Raw genomic sequence first — 14,975 nt, 5'->3', positions numbered from 1 at the left:
GAGCAAGAGATGAAAGTAGAAGGCTTCAGTGGGGCGACGTCAGCCTCGAAACTGACCCGGACACAGGCAATGAAATGCTGGTCTGGAAAGCTGAGAGAGGCTCGAAGACGCGCCAGGGGCAGGACAAAGCAAGCGGTCACCGAGCATTTTATCCTACTGCTCAAGCTACTGATAACGAGCGATGTCCAGTCAAGTACTATAAGCTGTTCAGAAGTCACAGGCCCATCGAGATGAATCAACCAGAGGCACCATTCTACTTGGCCGTAAAACATCAAAGAAAGGCTACTGATGCAGTGTGGTACAAGAAAAGTCCGCTTGGCAAGAATGAAATCGGGAAGCTACTCACCAAAGCTGCCCAAAATGCTGGTTTGCAAGGACGCGTTACCAATCACTCGGTTCGAAAGACCTGCATTTCACGATTGCTGGATTCAGATGTTCCTGAAAATTACGTGGCCCAACTGAGTGGACATCGAAATCTGAAAAGCTTGGATTCCTACAAATCGGCTTCCATTCAGCATCAACGAAGAATGTCGTTAGCCCTCAGTCGCTCATCAACAACCACAAGCGAGCTCCAAGCAGTTGGCAATATACAGGCAACAACTACAGTGGAAAGTACCAGTATGACGACCACAAAAGAAGCCGGATCGGCTATTTTTCAAGGAGCAAATTTCCAAAACTGCTCGTTTAACATCCAGATTACGAATCATGATCAGCCACCGCTTCGCAAGCGCCGAGCCATTTTAAGTGACGATGAAGACGATTGAAATGCAATTTTGACTACAAAAGCTTCAATTTCATCTATTTTCATTCATTCCATACTAAGTCTTTCTCAAAAGTTGACACTTTTAAACATTCAACACGTTTAAGAAATGCATTTTCTTCGGAATCTCAAATGAGCTAAATTTTCATTTTTCGAACTTTTTCACTTCGATTGACGAGACATGTCAAACTTTCGTGTCAAACCTTGACCAATAAAAAGTCGCCTTTTCGTGCGCGAGCCAATCAGAATTATTCCACGTGGTTTTTGTTTGTGAGTACGCGTCAGCATTGAGAAGGCTTTCTTGCACTTTTTCTCGCACAACTTGATCATAAACAAGTTTCACGCGGACTAGAAAGCAACAAGCGGGAAAGCCTATATAATAGAAACCTTATTGAACTAGCTTGTTCGGTCCGTATTGGGAAAATATTGGTCTCGTTTTTTTTTTACAAGTTTATGGACCTCGCCTTCGGCTCGGTCCATAAACTTGCAAAAAAAGGAACTCGACCAATATTTTCCCAATACGGACCTCACGCTAGTTCAATAACATATATGTACAAGTATACTGCATCCAAGCCAGCTGGTAGAATAATTCTACCAGCGCTGGATGTAGTATATGTAAAACAATTTGTTTTATAGATAATCAAACTCATTGAAATTCTGCAGCTGATCAGTAAGATGAGATATCAAAGGACTAAACAACAGCCCTTTCATCTAATTTAAACAAAAAACGCATGTCAAATACAGAAAAAAATTGATTAGCTGCCAGCTATAGATGGAAGTACGTACTTCCATGTTGCAATTGCAATTGTATAATTACCTTCTTCACAGCTACAATCGAATGAGTTTCCTGATCTTCAGCTTTATTCAGCGTCGCAAATTGCCCCAAAATTATCTCTATTCGATCGATCAATGAACCTCAGATATTATTGCATTTACCTGTCCTTCGCCCAAGAAGTCAATCTCCTTGCCACGTTTCGAACTTCCCTCCATTTTGTTTTCATGATCTGGGCTGTGGTGGGCCTGAGTACTAGCGGATCACTTTAGAGCCCAGTGCCCAGGACGAGCCAAACCCGTCTCCAGAGCCCGCGCGTAATTGTTCGGATCGTTATGTTTCTGTCATTTTTAGGTCGCTTTGTTCGTAACTATTTACTTCATCCTTATCTTTCCATAGGAATATGAAATTTAACTGATTCACTTCTTTTACGATATTTTCAGGGATGGGCAACAAAGGATGTATAAAAAAATTTTGGTAGAAGCAGGAGCCAGTACGTACAAGTAGAGAGAAGAAGTAGAAAATAACTCAGAGCTTTTCGTCGTGGGGAAACTCCCTGCTAATCCACCCTGCGTTTATCATTCTTTATGTGAATACGTTTCTTCATTTAGCAGATTTTGGTCTAGTCTCCCACAAAGTTCAGAGTTGAATATGTGAAAAATTAACAATACCACCAACTAACGACTAAGTTTGAGCAATGTGAGGAACATCCGTAAGGCTTGTATTGGCTCTGAGCCTCCAGTATCAGGCCATTTCATACCAAAACGTTAGACGAGAGGATGTTTCTTGATGGCAACTCCCCTTCCGAGAAAAATTGTCTGCAAAGTCCAAAAGTGTGTAATACGACTGTCTGTGTACCGTATTTTGCTATAGCCTGTTACAGCTGGTGTCGAGTTTTGAACTAAACTGTACCCATCCTCGAATACGTGGGCATAATAAACGAGGACATAGAAACAGGTTCATAATAAAATATAATGTATAATTCTGATCAAGTGTATTAACACTAGCAAGGATTCCGAAGGCTTCCGCTCAACACAGGTTTCAGTGTAGTCTAAATTCACTAAAATTATGTCCCACAATCAACCAATCATCACCCGAATTCACAAAATGACCCTTACAAAAGTTCGTGCTACTTGCGGGTTATTGTACTGTTAGGTTTTGCTTTAACTTGCTCATCTTTTTCTTCTTCACTGAGGAATATATAGCCACTGACAAACACGTTTGTTAACTGAACTTGTTTATTTTGAATATTTCATGGTGTTACAATACCTTACATTTTTCAGCGTAATATGTGAAAGGCAAAGGCTGGCGAACGATCTTTTTTCAAACTGAAAACTGACGAGCGGCGTCTTTTGCAAGGCCAAGAAAGTCTCGAGCTACCATGAAATTCTGAATTTTTTTCTCAACCACCCTTTGCCTTGGTCTGTGGTTTTCTCAGCATAAGAGGCCTAAAGTCAAGTTACTAAAGCCAGATTAAAGAAGAATCAAAACTGCTCTATAGCAACAAAATTTCAGCTCGGGCCTCGATTAATACAAGTATTAAACAATAGTACAAAAGCCTAAGAGGCCTCAACTTCTGCGTATGTACATTAACTGTTGGAGCAGCAGGATTTTGCCGATTTGGGGCGCAATCTGATTGCTTTACGGTAACGTCATTTCCTATTTGGATTGCACAAATGTTCCCTTTGGATAATCGGTATTTTACCCTGTGTTTGACTATATTATGAAATTATTAAATAGAAAAAAAGCCCTTGAAGTTATTTACGCAACTTAGAAAGTTGCGAAAAGAAGGTCTAAAAAAATTTAGACTCGAAAGGGATTCGAACCCATGAACTCTGCGATACCGGTGTAGTGAACTACCAACTGAGCTATCAAGCCAACTGGGAGCTGATCGCATATTGTGAGTTTGTGATATAGCCGTGGAGGATGAATCAATGAGTATGAAGACCCTCACAGAAAGCTGCTAAGTTGCGTAAGTAACTACGAGGGTATTGCTTCAATTCAATCTTTCATCCGCAGTTGAAATATATGTTTCATATATTCATATTTATGTAGACCTGGATTTATGAAAACATAGCTCCAAAAATATTGCCTTATGTTAGTTTTACTTATGAGATTTTAATCTTCTTTTTTTTTTTTTTTTGCATTTTTCTATTGATTCATAGTCATTAAGTAGAAAGCATACAAGGGTCATTAGCAGACATTTACATGGTTTGTTTTTCAAACCGAAATATTGGGCAATTTTTGTACAAATATTTTTCCGTTTATACATCCAAATTCTTTGTTCTCGTCCTTTTTTTCTGCTGCAAGGAACAGCCTTACCGTCTGTAATTTATTATCTCTGGAAATACTGAACATGGTCAAAAATGTATTACACAACAACTCTATAACTAGGCTTGTTGGCCGGGTAACAAAATATTACGTTTTGCAATGCAATAACTGCGAATCTTTGTCATCTTTCATCAACATTATCACTCAACGTTAGGAATATTTCCCGCAGTATCCTTTGTATTATCAGAGTGTTTTGCCTGGCTGTTCTGAAACTTAACAGACATCGTATTATTAAATGTTGACATGTGTAATCACAGTATTCAATAAACCCAAATTACCAACTGCAACTTGTGGTATAGCCCACGGGGGAGGGGGCTACTCCCATAACTTTTATGCTATATAGGTATATGCTGCTGCCAAGGGTATTGTTGAAGAAGTTAGGTCTGGGAAAGGGTATAAAAGTCGGAGAGTTTTGTTCTAGAATAGGAGGTCAATGAGAAAAATTTGGTTTGAAAAAAGGTCGCGGGAATAAAAATTAAGACTCAAGTCTAGGATGAGGGGGGGGGTGGGGGATTTTTTGTGTCCGATCTAGAACATGGTTTGGTATAGGATAAAGGTTTCAAAGTCCCAGTGGCACATCTCCATCTAAAGCTATTCAAAACCCCACTCAGTACTCATTCCCCCTCACCCCAGGGGGAAATAACCTTAATGAAAATCTAAATTCAGTTTTGTTGTGGGGGATGGGATTTTTCAATTGTTGAAAAGTGGCCGTTTATAAGGGTTGGTCCTACAGGTTTGACTCAATCCTTTTATGAAGGTGACTCGGACTGCAGTAATTAACACTGTTTTATTCGGTTGCATGACAGATAACCGAAGAAAAGTTCACATTACTGCAACTTACCATCGTCGAAAGTTCTTTCTCCGTGATCTGAAACATTACTGAAACAAGAAAGAAAATAACACAAGTATGACCATCCGTTCACAACGACAACAACAACAACAACAAAAACACCTTTTTATAAAGGCAACCTTTAGACATTAACAAGGACACCACACCGGCTTCGAATTCGATTTCGGGGTATTGTCAGAATCTTATGAATGCTCACAGCACTGAATAATACCAAGGTGGCAGCCACGGAGAACTGCTTTTCCCTTCTCACGACACACACACGTGCCACAAGTGGCCCTGTTATACGGATCTACTTCTCCATACGCACAGCAGAAGATGATTTTGCATTCCTTAGCCAACAGCTCCCACAACGAGTTTATGAAGATGTAGCTAAAAACGTCACTTGTGGCCACCACTTGCAAGGACAATGTAACACACTGGCTTTCGTGTTCCGCTCATGACCTGGGCCTGCCGCTGCCCTGGTAAAGGGATCGTCACTCGGGAGTGGGGACAAATATTTGGTTTTATTAACGGAGCTGAAGACGTAATTTGGCCACCATAAAGTGAGATATGAGTGCTGACGTATCGAGGTTAGCCCTTCGCTCGAAATGTCAGCACTCGAATCTTTTTACCGTGACAAAGTTACCTTATTTACTCGGTTGATAAAAGCAAATATTCATTAATGAAGGCCCGTCACCAGGCTATCAAACTTTAGAATTTGCAGCCGAAACTTAAAGATGTACCCATTACGCGAATAAAAGCCGCTCAGCTTTACGCTTCGAATTTGGGGACCTAGACCTAGGCTGATAGAGTTGAGAGGTTTTTAAATCCTTTAAATTAATAAATATCAAACAGTGACTTTTATAATTAAGACCAAACAACTTACCTCAAGTGACCAAAATTCAATGTTACGTCATCACCGATCAGCACAAACGGAGCCCAGTGTTTAATGTCACTGAAGTTGCCAGATTCCCGCAGTTGTTTCATGGTCTGCTGGAGAGCCTTACTGGCACGTTGTCCTTCCGCCAAATGCTCGTAGAAGTATCTCATAAACTGCAGAGTGGCTTCGTCACTAATGGCCCACAGTGATGCAAGGACAGAACGAGCACCGGCACCCAAAAAGGCACGCGCAAGACCCACCACACCCTCGGCCTTAATCTTCCCTCGGCCGCTATGGCAGCAGCTTAGGACAACCAATCTTGCTCGCAGTTTGGCATTTAACACATCAGCCATAGTCAAAAGGAAGTCTTTCTGTTTGAATTTTTTCTTGGCCACCGTTGGATTAGGAGACAAGAAAATTTCACCAGTTTCCGCACGGCCATGGGCTGCAATGTGTACCAAGGCCACTGAGTTTAGCCTGCTCAACACTTCAGCTTTTGTTGCCTCTTTTCCAATCAGAGGTTTGATGTTCAGAATAGCACCGATCATTTCCACCTCCTCTTTGGCAGCCGGAAGCTGCAGGATTCTACGTCCTTCGTAAAGGATACCTTCCATCCATGGATCACCAACAAGCAGTGCACCAGACGTACTGTGGTACCCCTCAGGGCACTCTGCCATTAGCTTCAAACTTGTCAGTGTAGGAACCAGTCGAATTGTGAGCGTTTCAGACAAGTACCTAGATAGTTGGTCCAGAAGTGCAGCATAGGGAACCAAAAATAGTGGACCATCAGGAACAATGATAACTTCATCGCTTTGTAGCAGATGTGAAATCGGTCCCAGGACCACATCGGACAACGCCTTTAAGGCATCGCCTTCGCCTTCTGCAGACGCCTTTGATTTTTCATCGCGATTTCGATAAGGAACCTCTTCAGATTCTTCACCTGCTGGCCCATCCAAGGAGCGATTCTCACACATGACTTTTTTAAAGACTCCAATCTGTTTGTATGTTTTGTTAGTCAGAGACTCCAAACTATCACTGATTTCCTTTCGCTCGAAGTGGCAAAGACTTCCTTTTTGCAGCGTCCAGAAGTTGAGTGACATGGGGGCTTTAGCAAAAAATATTGTTTGCGATGGAAGGTGGCTTGAAATGGAAGAGATTATACTCGTCTTCTCAGCAGACACTGGATGAACTGATTTTACGCCGTACTGTGATTCCATAAGATCCATCAGGGCCTGTGCACGTCCACGCTCAGCTGTAAAAAGCGCCTCCATTGTCTTGTTCTGTTTTAACTGAGCAAGCCATAACTTGATGTAGCAACCCTTATGTTTGTTCCGGAAGTCGATTTTCCATCTGTCATTCGATTGAAGAAGATCCCTAAGTTCATCAAATAATCGTACACTACATTTATAAAAATCCTCAGCTGTACAAACATCGTCGAGAAAGTGATGATCGTTACCAAGACACTCATATGCCGTTGCTTCGCGCATTTTGTTTCCAGTTTCTTTAGCGATACTTAGAGCTTGCCGATGGTACTCGATAGCTGTCTTGAAATCTCTACGCCGGAAATAAACAGTTCCAATTTTCTCATAAGCGCTTCCTTCTGAATCTTTGCTACCAACTTCTTTACCAAGAAGAGACATAAACAGAACCAAGACTCATATGTAGATTTCCCGCTAAAAGCTTGTCCCCAACTTCTTTGGCGATATTAAGAGCTTGCTGATAACACTTGGTGGCTTTCTCATAATCCCCTTCAGAGAAGTAATCAGAACCAAGCGCACCGTATGTAGTTCCTTCTGAATCTTTTTTCCCAACTTCTTTCATGATACTAAGAGCTTGCTGATGGAACTTGATAGCTGTCTTGAAATCACCAAGAGAGTGGTAAGCAGCACCGAGGTTCGTATATACGCTTCCTTCTGAATCTTTGTTCCCAACTTCTTTTATGATACTAAGAGCTTGCTGATGGAACTTGATAGCTGTCTTGAAATCACCAAGAGAGTGGTAAGCAGCACCGAGGTTCGTATATACGCTTCCTTCTGAATCTTTGTTCCCAACTTCTTTCATGATACTAAGAGCTTGCTGATGGAACTTGAAAGCTGTCTTGAAATCACCAAGAGAGTGGTAAGCATTACCGAGGTTCGTATATACGCGTCCTTCTGAATCTTTGTTCCCAACTTCTTTTATGATACTAAGAGCTTGCTGATGGAACTTGATAGCTGTCTTAAAATCACCAAGAGATTGGTAAGCAGCACCGAGGTTCATATATACGCTTCCTTCTGAATCTTTGTTCCCACCTTCTTTTATGATACTAAGAGCTTGCTGATGGAACTTGATAGCTGTCTTAAAATCACCAAGAGATTGGTAAGCAGCACCGAGGTTCATATATACGCTTCCTTCTGAATCTTTGTTCCCAACTTCTTTCATGATACTAAGAGCTTGCTGATGGAACTTGATAGCTGTCTTGAAATCACCAAGAGATCGGTAAGCAGCACCGAGGTTCGTATATACGCTTCCTTCTGAATCTTTGTTCCCACCTTCTTTTATGATACTAAGAGCTTGCTGATGGAACTTGATAGCTGTCTTGAAATCACCAAGAGAGTGGTAAGCAGCACCGAGGTTCGTATAAACGCTTCCTTCTGAATCTTTGTTCCCACCTTCTTTTCTGATACTAAGAGCTTGTTGATAAAACTCGATAGCCTTCTGGAATTCACCGAGGCGATAGTTAGCAATACCACGGTTCATGTATGACGTTCCTTCCGAACTCTTCCTTTCAACTTCTTTGATGATAGTACGAGCTTGCTGATGGTACTTGAAAGCGATCTGGAAATCACCAAGAGAGTGGTAATAATTATTACGAGATTTCATGTAGATGTTTAATAATTTGGCACCCGGTGGATTGCGGCCAGAACTCGCCCTGTGCACAGTCCCAGTGTCGGCGGATCTATGGGAAGGTTTTACGACTTGTTTGACACTTAAATTCTTGCATCGACAGCAGAGCATATTACTGTTCAATTGCTTGATTTTTTAAAATCATTTTGCCATTAAACTAAATTCCAAGAATATTCAAAAATTGAATTTTTTTTTTGGCGGGGGGGGGGGGGAGGGGAGAGTGTACCCTCTGGTTGTCTGCTCGCAAAGCACTATATTCCTAGATATCGTTCACAAATCTGAAGACTACAATCAAAGAAGACCTTCCGATTCATTTTCACCTTTTTAATTATAAAGAATAGGCTAGAAACACTCAAACCCATTGCAGCCAAGCTCCAACAGACAGACCAGGATGTCTTCCAAGCTTATTCTATGATTGACGACACTATTAAAGCAGTTCACAAGGTGAGGTCAAACAGAAGAGGAATGCCATGAATGGTTTGAAGACTCCTCTAGACTGGCTGACAAGATTGGTGCTACAGTCTCAGCGCCAAGAATCACTGACTGGGAGGCACACACTTAAAAACAATACAAACCCGGAATCGCATTATCGTGTTAATGTTTCCATACCATAGATCATTTGTTGGAAGAAATGAATTCAAGATTTAGTGAGCACAGCAGGGCTGGAGCCGAAATCTTTGCCTTGCATTGGTTCGTCTACCTTGGTGAAGCATGACAGCCTTCGTAATTTACCAGAAAAGCTACAGGTTTGGCAACAGGACTTACCAACTCAGTCCGCACTTCTTTTTGAGTTAAAGTAATGGCAAAACTTTTGAAAATAGTGCACACCAAATTCACAACTACTGGGAAATCTTATCGAGTGTGCAAAACATGCTGACGAGGACAAATATCCGAACATACGAGTTTTGCTTATAATTGGGTGTACACTCCCTGTTAGTTCTGCGAAAACTGAATGTTCATTCTCCGGCTTGCGAAGAATCAAGTCACATCTCAGAAACTGGATGTCTGAGGAGCGGTTGACGGGACTTGAACTCATGCACTTGCATCATGACCTTAACGTTGATATTGACGACATCTGTACAACCTTTATTACCAATCACAAGAGGAGGATTTTCCAAGGGTGCATCCTTTACTAGAAGAATTCATGTACACGGCAAGGGGGTATGAAACTGGTGTTAAATTTATTATAACGTGTAACCGCGAGCGGGGGAAGAGGGAGGGGGACTCGGAGGTCTGGGGGATAAGTAATTTGCCGCGGAAAAATTCCAATAGTGTTTTTGAATCAAAGTTTGGACCCCCCCTCCCCCCCCCCCCATCCCACCTCCATCAAAAATTCCTGGATACCCCAGTGAATCCACGGTCTTGATGACATTAAATCGAGGGGTTCTAATATCGTTCTTAAAACCAACACTGCTCTAGTTCACTGTACGAAGGCAAACCGGTTCTCGAACTGAACCCGAGGGGTCACTTTGTGTTCCCTCCTCCTTTCGTAACTTCAAAGCCATTGGGACTTCAGCAGTGAAACTTGGATGGTATATAGCATGTCCAAAACGGTTTCCTTTGAGCTCCACAAAGTGGAGCTCTTAGATCTGCCACCTGCATTTCCCGATATCTCCGGAACCGCAGAAAATCCTCCAAATTGGTTGAGAACTTATTAAAAGCAATAAATAGGAACCAAATGGTGTAAAATTGTAAAAGTTATAAGAGGAGAAAAACTGGGCAGTCAAGATCTTGTTTCTATGACAACAGCAAGCCACGTAAAAAAACAATTATTGTATAAAAATGTTACCAAATAAATTTTAGGAAAATTCACCAACTTTGGTGGTGTTTGCTTTTTTTATTTAGGAAGTTATAAGTATTCAACGCCAGCTTGACGCAGCAGCACGCAGCCTGAATAGGGTTAAGAGTATAAGGTCTAGTCTGGATCGCTCGTGCGCTTAAACTTTTTAAATGACATTTATTCTGTTGGAAATTGTAAATAATAAAACTGTTTTCTACCCTAACAAACAGGGCCTACCAAGAGTAATATAATGCTAACACTTATTTGCTTTAAAACAGAGAACCTCTATGCTTTAAAGTAAAATAAATAACAATACCTTTTGAAAACCTTTTTTAAAACGTTTAAAAGCTGAGAAGAGCATTTGAGAATTGCAACCAAAAATCAGCTTTTTCAATTCGAAGGAAACCTATACGAACAGGTGGTGGTGTTGCTATGGGTTCGCCACTGAGACCTCTCATGGCTAACGCATTCATGTGTAACATCGAGAAACAGCTAGAAACCGAAAACAAGATGCTTGCCTTTTACAAACGCTATGTAGATGATACGCTTAGCGCAATGCCTGATTCTGAAACAGCCTCTGAGTTCCTAACGACATTGAACAACAGTCATCCTTCTATCGATTTTACAATGGAGCTTGACGAAAACGGCAGACTCCCCTTTCTGGGATTGGATATAATCAGGAATGGATGCCGGTTAGACACGAAGGTGTACAGGAAACCAACGGTTACGGGGCTACTGTTACATTACCACAGCCAAGTGAACAGTAGATACAAACGGTCATTGCTCAACCATGCTCAACCGTGCATTTAAGTTCTCATCTACGTGGAAGCTTTTTCATCAGGAATGTGAACGCCTCAAAGAGATCTTTTTCCGACTACGCTACCCAGACAAACTTGTGATCTATACCATCCACCAATTCATTGATTCAAAAGTATCTGAGGATTCACGTACCCAACAGCAAGTACCAGAGAAGCAAGAAGCCCCAATCAGAATAGTGCTGCCTTTCAAAAATCAGAAATCTGCAAACGCAGTGCACAGACAACTTGGAGACCTCAGTCGGAAGATCAATGTGGATATCATCCCGGTGTGCACAAGTCGGAAGATCAAGGATGAAATTAAAGTGAGGGAAGACAAGCCACCCCTTGTAAATCAACAATGCGCTGTGTATCATTTTCAGTGTGGCCAGTGCGATGCAGGCTATGTCGGCTACACGTGCCAACACCATCACCAGCGAATTGAGGAGCATAAGGGATCGGCAATCGGAAGCCACCTAAAGGAGCAGCACAACATGGCCCCAAATGACATTGCGCGAAGTTTTAAATTTTTAAGAAAGTGTCAAAACAAACTCGATTGTCTTTTTTTTTTAAATGCTTTTTATCAAAGAACTGAAACCATCACTAAACTAACAATGCGATTCTATCCGCGCTAAATTATTTCTTTAGACCAGTTCTTAGCAAGCCTCATTATTACTTCATTGTTTTATGTCCTTTTTAAACTTTATAAATACTTATCATTGACAAGTTTTATCACATTTTAGCGTTCATGACATTCTTACCGATTTTAAACTGTTTGTAATGTATTTATGCTAAGGTTTTTATTTTTTACTCGCACTTTAAAATGGCCTCGGAGAGGTCGAAACGTCGTGACCTTTTAGCGTGTATTTTTACTACAAAATCTATTTCTAAGAAACTACTCATTAAAATAAAGTAAATAACAATACCTTTTGAGACCTGCTTCTGAGTTGCAACAGCGTCGAATTTTCCTTGTCAATCTTTTCAAAGTTAAGGTTGTTACGTTGTAAAGAAAGCAGGTAAATTCGATGACACGTTATAATCACAATTTTTAGTTGTACCTGATCGGCTGCTTTTGCCATAATTCATCGGAAAACTTGAACGTTTGAGGGTCTCCCAGATCTCTAGTGCGAATCGGCCTTCAGCACCCTGGACGGGATAAAAGGCACCTAAGTTTGTAGCATTACAACGAAGCTGGCGGTGAATTTCTATGGACCTCAAAGTTCTCGAGTACAACGATACTCGATTGTTACCTGACATTGTCTTTGAAATGGTTTTTTGCGGTAAAAGTAGGGGTAAAATGGCGTACATTAAAGTGGTTCTCTTGTGTTCTCTTTCAACTACTGCAATCAGATAAGAATAAAAAGGCGTATACATATATACCAAAACTTTCTTTCGCTTGTCAAATTGTGTTAATCAGTCACTGCTTGGGGAGGAAGTGAGCTGCAGAGCATCCTATGTTTTATATTGTGGCAGTATAAAAATGTAGGAATGCTAATCATGTCATTATTTATTTACTTATTTATTTATTTATTTATTTATTTATTTATTTATTTATTTATTTATTTTTTGCAGGGAGGCAAGGCACGTTTTCTGTGGAGACATACAAGTATTCGGTAATGCATTTCATTATGAAAACATCCTTATTACATCCGGGAATGTTAATGCTGCACTCAAAAACTCAGTAATAAATCATAAGCCCATTGGCCTATCAAACTCGTCGACAAAACATCACGTGCAGTGGTTTTAAAACCCGCTAAAACCACCTCCTTATTAGTATGCAGTGTTTTATGTTTTTCTGGTATGCTACTCTCCAACGTTCACAAAAGCATAATTGTTATGAACTCTCCAGGCACACGCTTTTCCAGGAATGTTTTTGAGGCTGTTCAAAAACTCGTAGCACGTATTTTATCGGGTCTAAAACCCGATAAAACACTGGTGCTCGTGTTTTAAACATTACATGAAAGAACCAAAGGATACTGCTAATCCTTGATCACACCACGTGATCGCTTCTTCAAACAGATTCAGCTCCAGATAAGCAATTGCTCCTAAAAGACATATACGATAACTTGATTTATTTTTAAGTCAGGTTAGTTTCCTTCAAAATTGAGGGCGCGTTTTTTTATTCACAATTCTGGAATGAGAATGGCCAGAATGTAAAATGCGCGCGTTTCTCTATTCCGCATTCCTATTCCGGAATGGACAGAATGCCATTCCATCCATTCTGCTCCCAGGGGCAGAATGAACAGAATGTTGCGAATGAGAATCCAAGATGGCGGACGGCGAGATGAGCGCTGCGGATTCAAATACGTCTCTACCGGAGAAAAAATCAGGTTACACTGTTGGACACAATGAAACATTGCTTGTAATTTCATTTTACCAAAAGTACGAGGTTTTTTTCAGTGATGTTTCGTCGGGAAAAGGGCAATTTGGCAAATGATTGCCGACGACATGAAGAAAAATGGCTACTCTCCGTCGGCAGTAAACTGCGAGAACAGGTGGAAATGCCTTACATCTTTGTTCCGGGCGTTTTTTTATGCAGAAAATCCGAGTTATTCCTAGCATTCCGTACCAACCATTCTTATTCCAGAATTGTGGATAAAAAAACGCGCCCTTAGTTTCTATGTTTGCGCCCATGTATCATGATAATGACAGTAGAGGATGATCGCCATTTTGCAATACAGCGAGGGCGCGTTCGATTGACCCTATTCCGGAATAGGAATACATACAATAATTTCAATAAATTCCTCAAGAGGTTTCTGGAGTTACTAAAATACAAAATCGATTTTAAATTATGTGTCAGCGAAAGTTTGTAGAAATTTCTTCCCCAATTTACCTAAAAGAGAAATCCAACAGCTATTTCGCTTATTCTTATTCTGGAATACGGTCAATCGAACGCAACCTTAAACGCCACTTTATGAACAGCCGCTTAGTCTTCGCAATAAGAGGGTAGGGGCGACGCGAACACTTCATACAATAAATAAGTTAATTGTTTATGCCATGTGCAATGCCAGACATCTGCACGACGTGTGATAAAAGTAGGGAGGTTCAAAGAAAATAACGTGTTTCTGGTCAATCATTGACTGGCGATGTGCAGCAATACCCTGTTCTTTCAGTTGAAACATATAAAATCGCATATATACAAGGTAGCATCTTTCACAATAATACATCGTGTAATACACACTGATACAGAAAACCAGTCCTAAAAAACGGATGGCTCGTTGGTCTACCTGGTGTAAAAGAGTCATGATCTATATATTAAGTTATACTTTGCAAAACATTGTTAATGGCCGTCACTTTAAAGATTGTATGGTAGATATCGCGGCGGTAAATTGTTGCGGTTCACTTGTTACTTTCCTTTTCTTTTGTCTAGAATTTAAAGACATCTTACCTCTTATGATTGCTTTGACATAAGATGGTTGTAATTCAGTGGCAACTTTCGCATCACTTAGTGAATCCCGATAATTCCCTAAAAATTATAAAAAGATAAATAAATTTATTTACCCTCAGGCTGAAGCAGCTGGCCAGTCCTCTGCGTTCTCTGAGACGCGAGAAAAGCTTATTGGTGCAGGACGTAGTAAAACCGGCTAAAATCGGCGCGAAAAATGTTTTCGAGAACGAGCGAAAGAGCGTCTGGAAACGAATTCAGGTACGGTCCAATTCATTTTCACAACTCAGTTGTGCTAATACAGTAACTAAATAAATGCTGAATAAATAAATAAATTGAAATAAAACATCTCACCTAAACGAAAGTGCGCTGTCGCCCTGTTGCAATACAGTTTGGCTTTCAGTTCTTCATCCTTGCAGTTCACTTTAATTCCTTCCGTGTAAAAGTTGACGGCGTTACGGAAATTCCTCTTCCCGTATTCATCATTGCCTTCATTCTTATAAACCTCTGCTATTGCTAAATGAAGAAAATTAAAACATAGTTAATAAAAGGCAATGG

General features: G+C 40.7%; 3 protein-coding genes and 1 pseudogene across 3 annotated transcripts in view; 1 reads left to right on the top strand and 3 right to left on the bottom strand.

Annotated features, from left to right (window-relative positions):
- Positions 1–3,102: 3,102 nt before the first annotated feature.
- LOC146477808 (tetratricopeptide repeat protein 28-like) overlaps positions 3,103–14,975 on the bottom strand; it is a 48,027-nt gene continuing 36,154 nt past the window's right edge. The window contains exon 4 of the transcript XR_014865328.1: positions 3,103–3,191. The gene's annotated coding sequence lies outside the window, so the exon portion shown is untranslated. The remainder of the gene's footprint in view (positions 3,192–14,975) is intronic.
- Positions 3,129–7,212, bottom strand: LOC146477811 (tetratricopeptide repeat protein 28-like). Its single transcript, XM_085113099.1, has 3 exons — positions 5,579–7,212; positions 4,705–4,742; positions 3,129–4,069 (listed from the first exon to the last, which is right to left on the bottom strand). The coding sequence occupies exons 1-3, from the start codon at positions 7,210–7,212 to the stop codon at positions 4,047–4,049; spliced, it is 1,695 nt and encodes a 564-aa protein (XP_084969225.1). The 3' UTR covers positions 3,129–4,046.
- The window catches only part of LOC146477806 (uncharacterized), a 59,324-nt gene continuing 51,594 nt past the window's right edge, over positions 7,246–14,975 (bottom strand). Inside the window, exons 20-21 of the mRNA XM_085113098.1 lie at positions 8,078–8,389; positions 7,246–7,320 (exon numbers count right to left, since the gene is read on the bottom strand). Coding sequence (XP_084969224.1) covers positions 7,246–7,320; positions 8,078–8,389 — 387 coding nt within the window. The remainder of the gene's footprint in view (positions 7,321–8,077; positions 8,390–14,975) is intronic.
- LOC146477810 (uncharacterized) lies at positions 10,656–11,680 on the top strand (annotated as a pseudogene).

This window comes from Pavona decussata, unplaced genomic scaffold (assembly GCF_977016875.1).
Source record: "Pavona decussata unplaced genomic scaffold, jaPavDecu1.1 SCAFFOLD_69, whole genome shotgun sequence".
Taxonomy (NCBI): Eukaryota; Metazoa; Cnidaria; class Anthozoa; order Scleractinia; family Agariciidae; genus Pavona; species Pavona decussata.
Note: the sequence above shows the minus strand (reverse complement) of the source record. Positions and strands in the feature narration are given on the sequence as shown.

Excerpts from the sequence above, each read along its gene's own strand:
- LOC146477811 (XM_085113099.1), bottom strand. The coding sequence starts at position 7,212 with ATGTCTCTTCTTGGTAAAGAAGTTGGTAGCAAAGATTCAGAAGGAAGC. Across the intron at positions 4,743-5,578 it reads TTGAATTTTGGTCACTTGAG|TAATGTTTCAGATCACGGAG; the intron begins GTAAGTTGTTTG and ends TTCTTGTTTCAG. Across the intron at positions 4,070-4,704 it reads AGAAAGAACTTTCGACGATG|AACAGCCAGGCAAAACACTC; the intron begins GTAAGTTGCAGT and ends GTTAAGTTTCAG.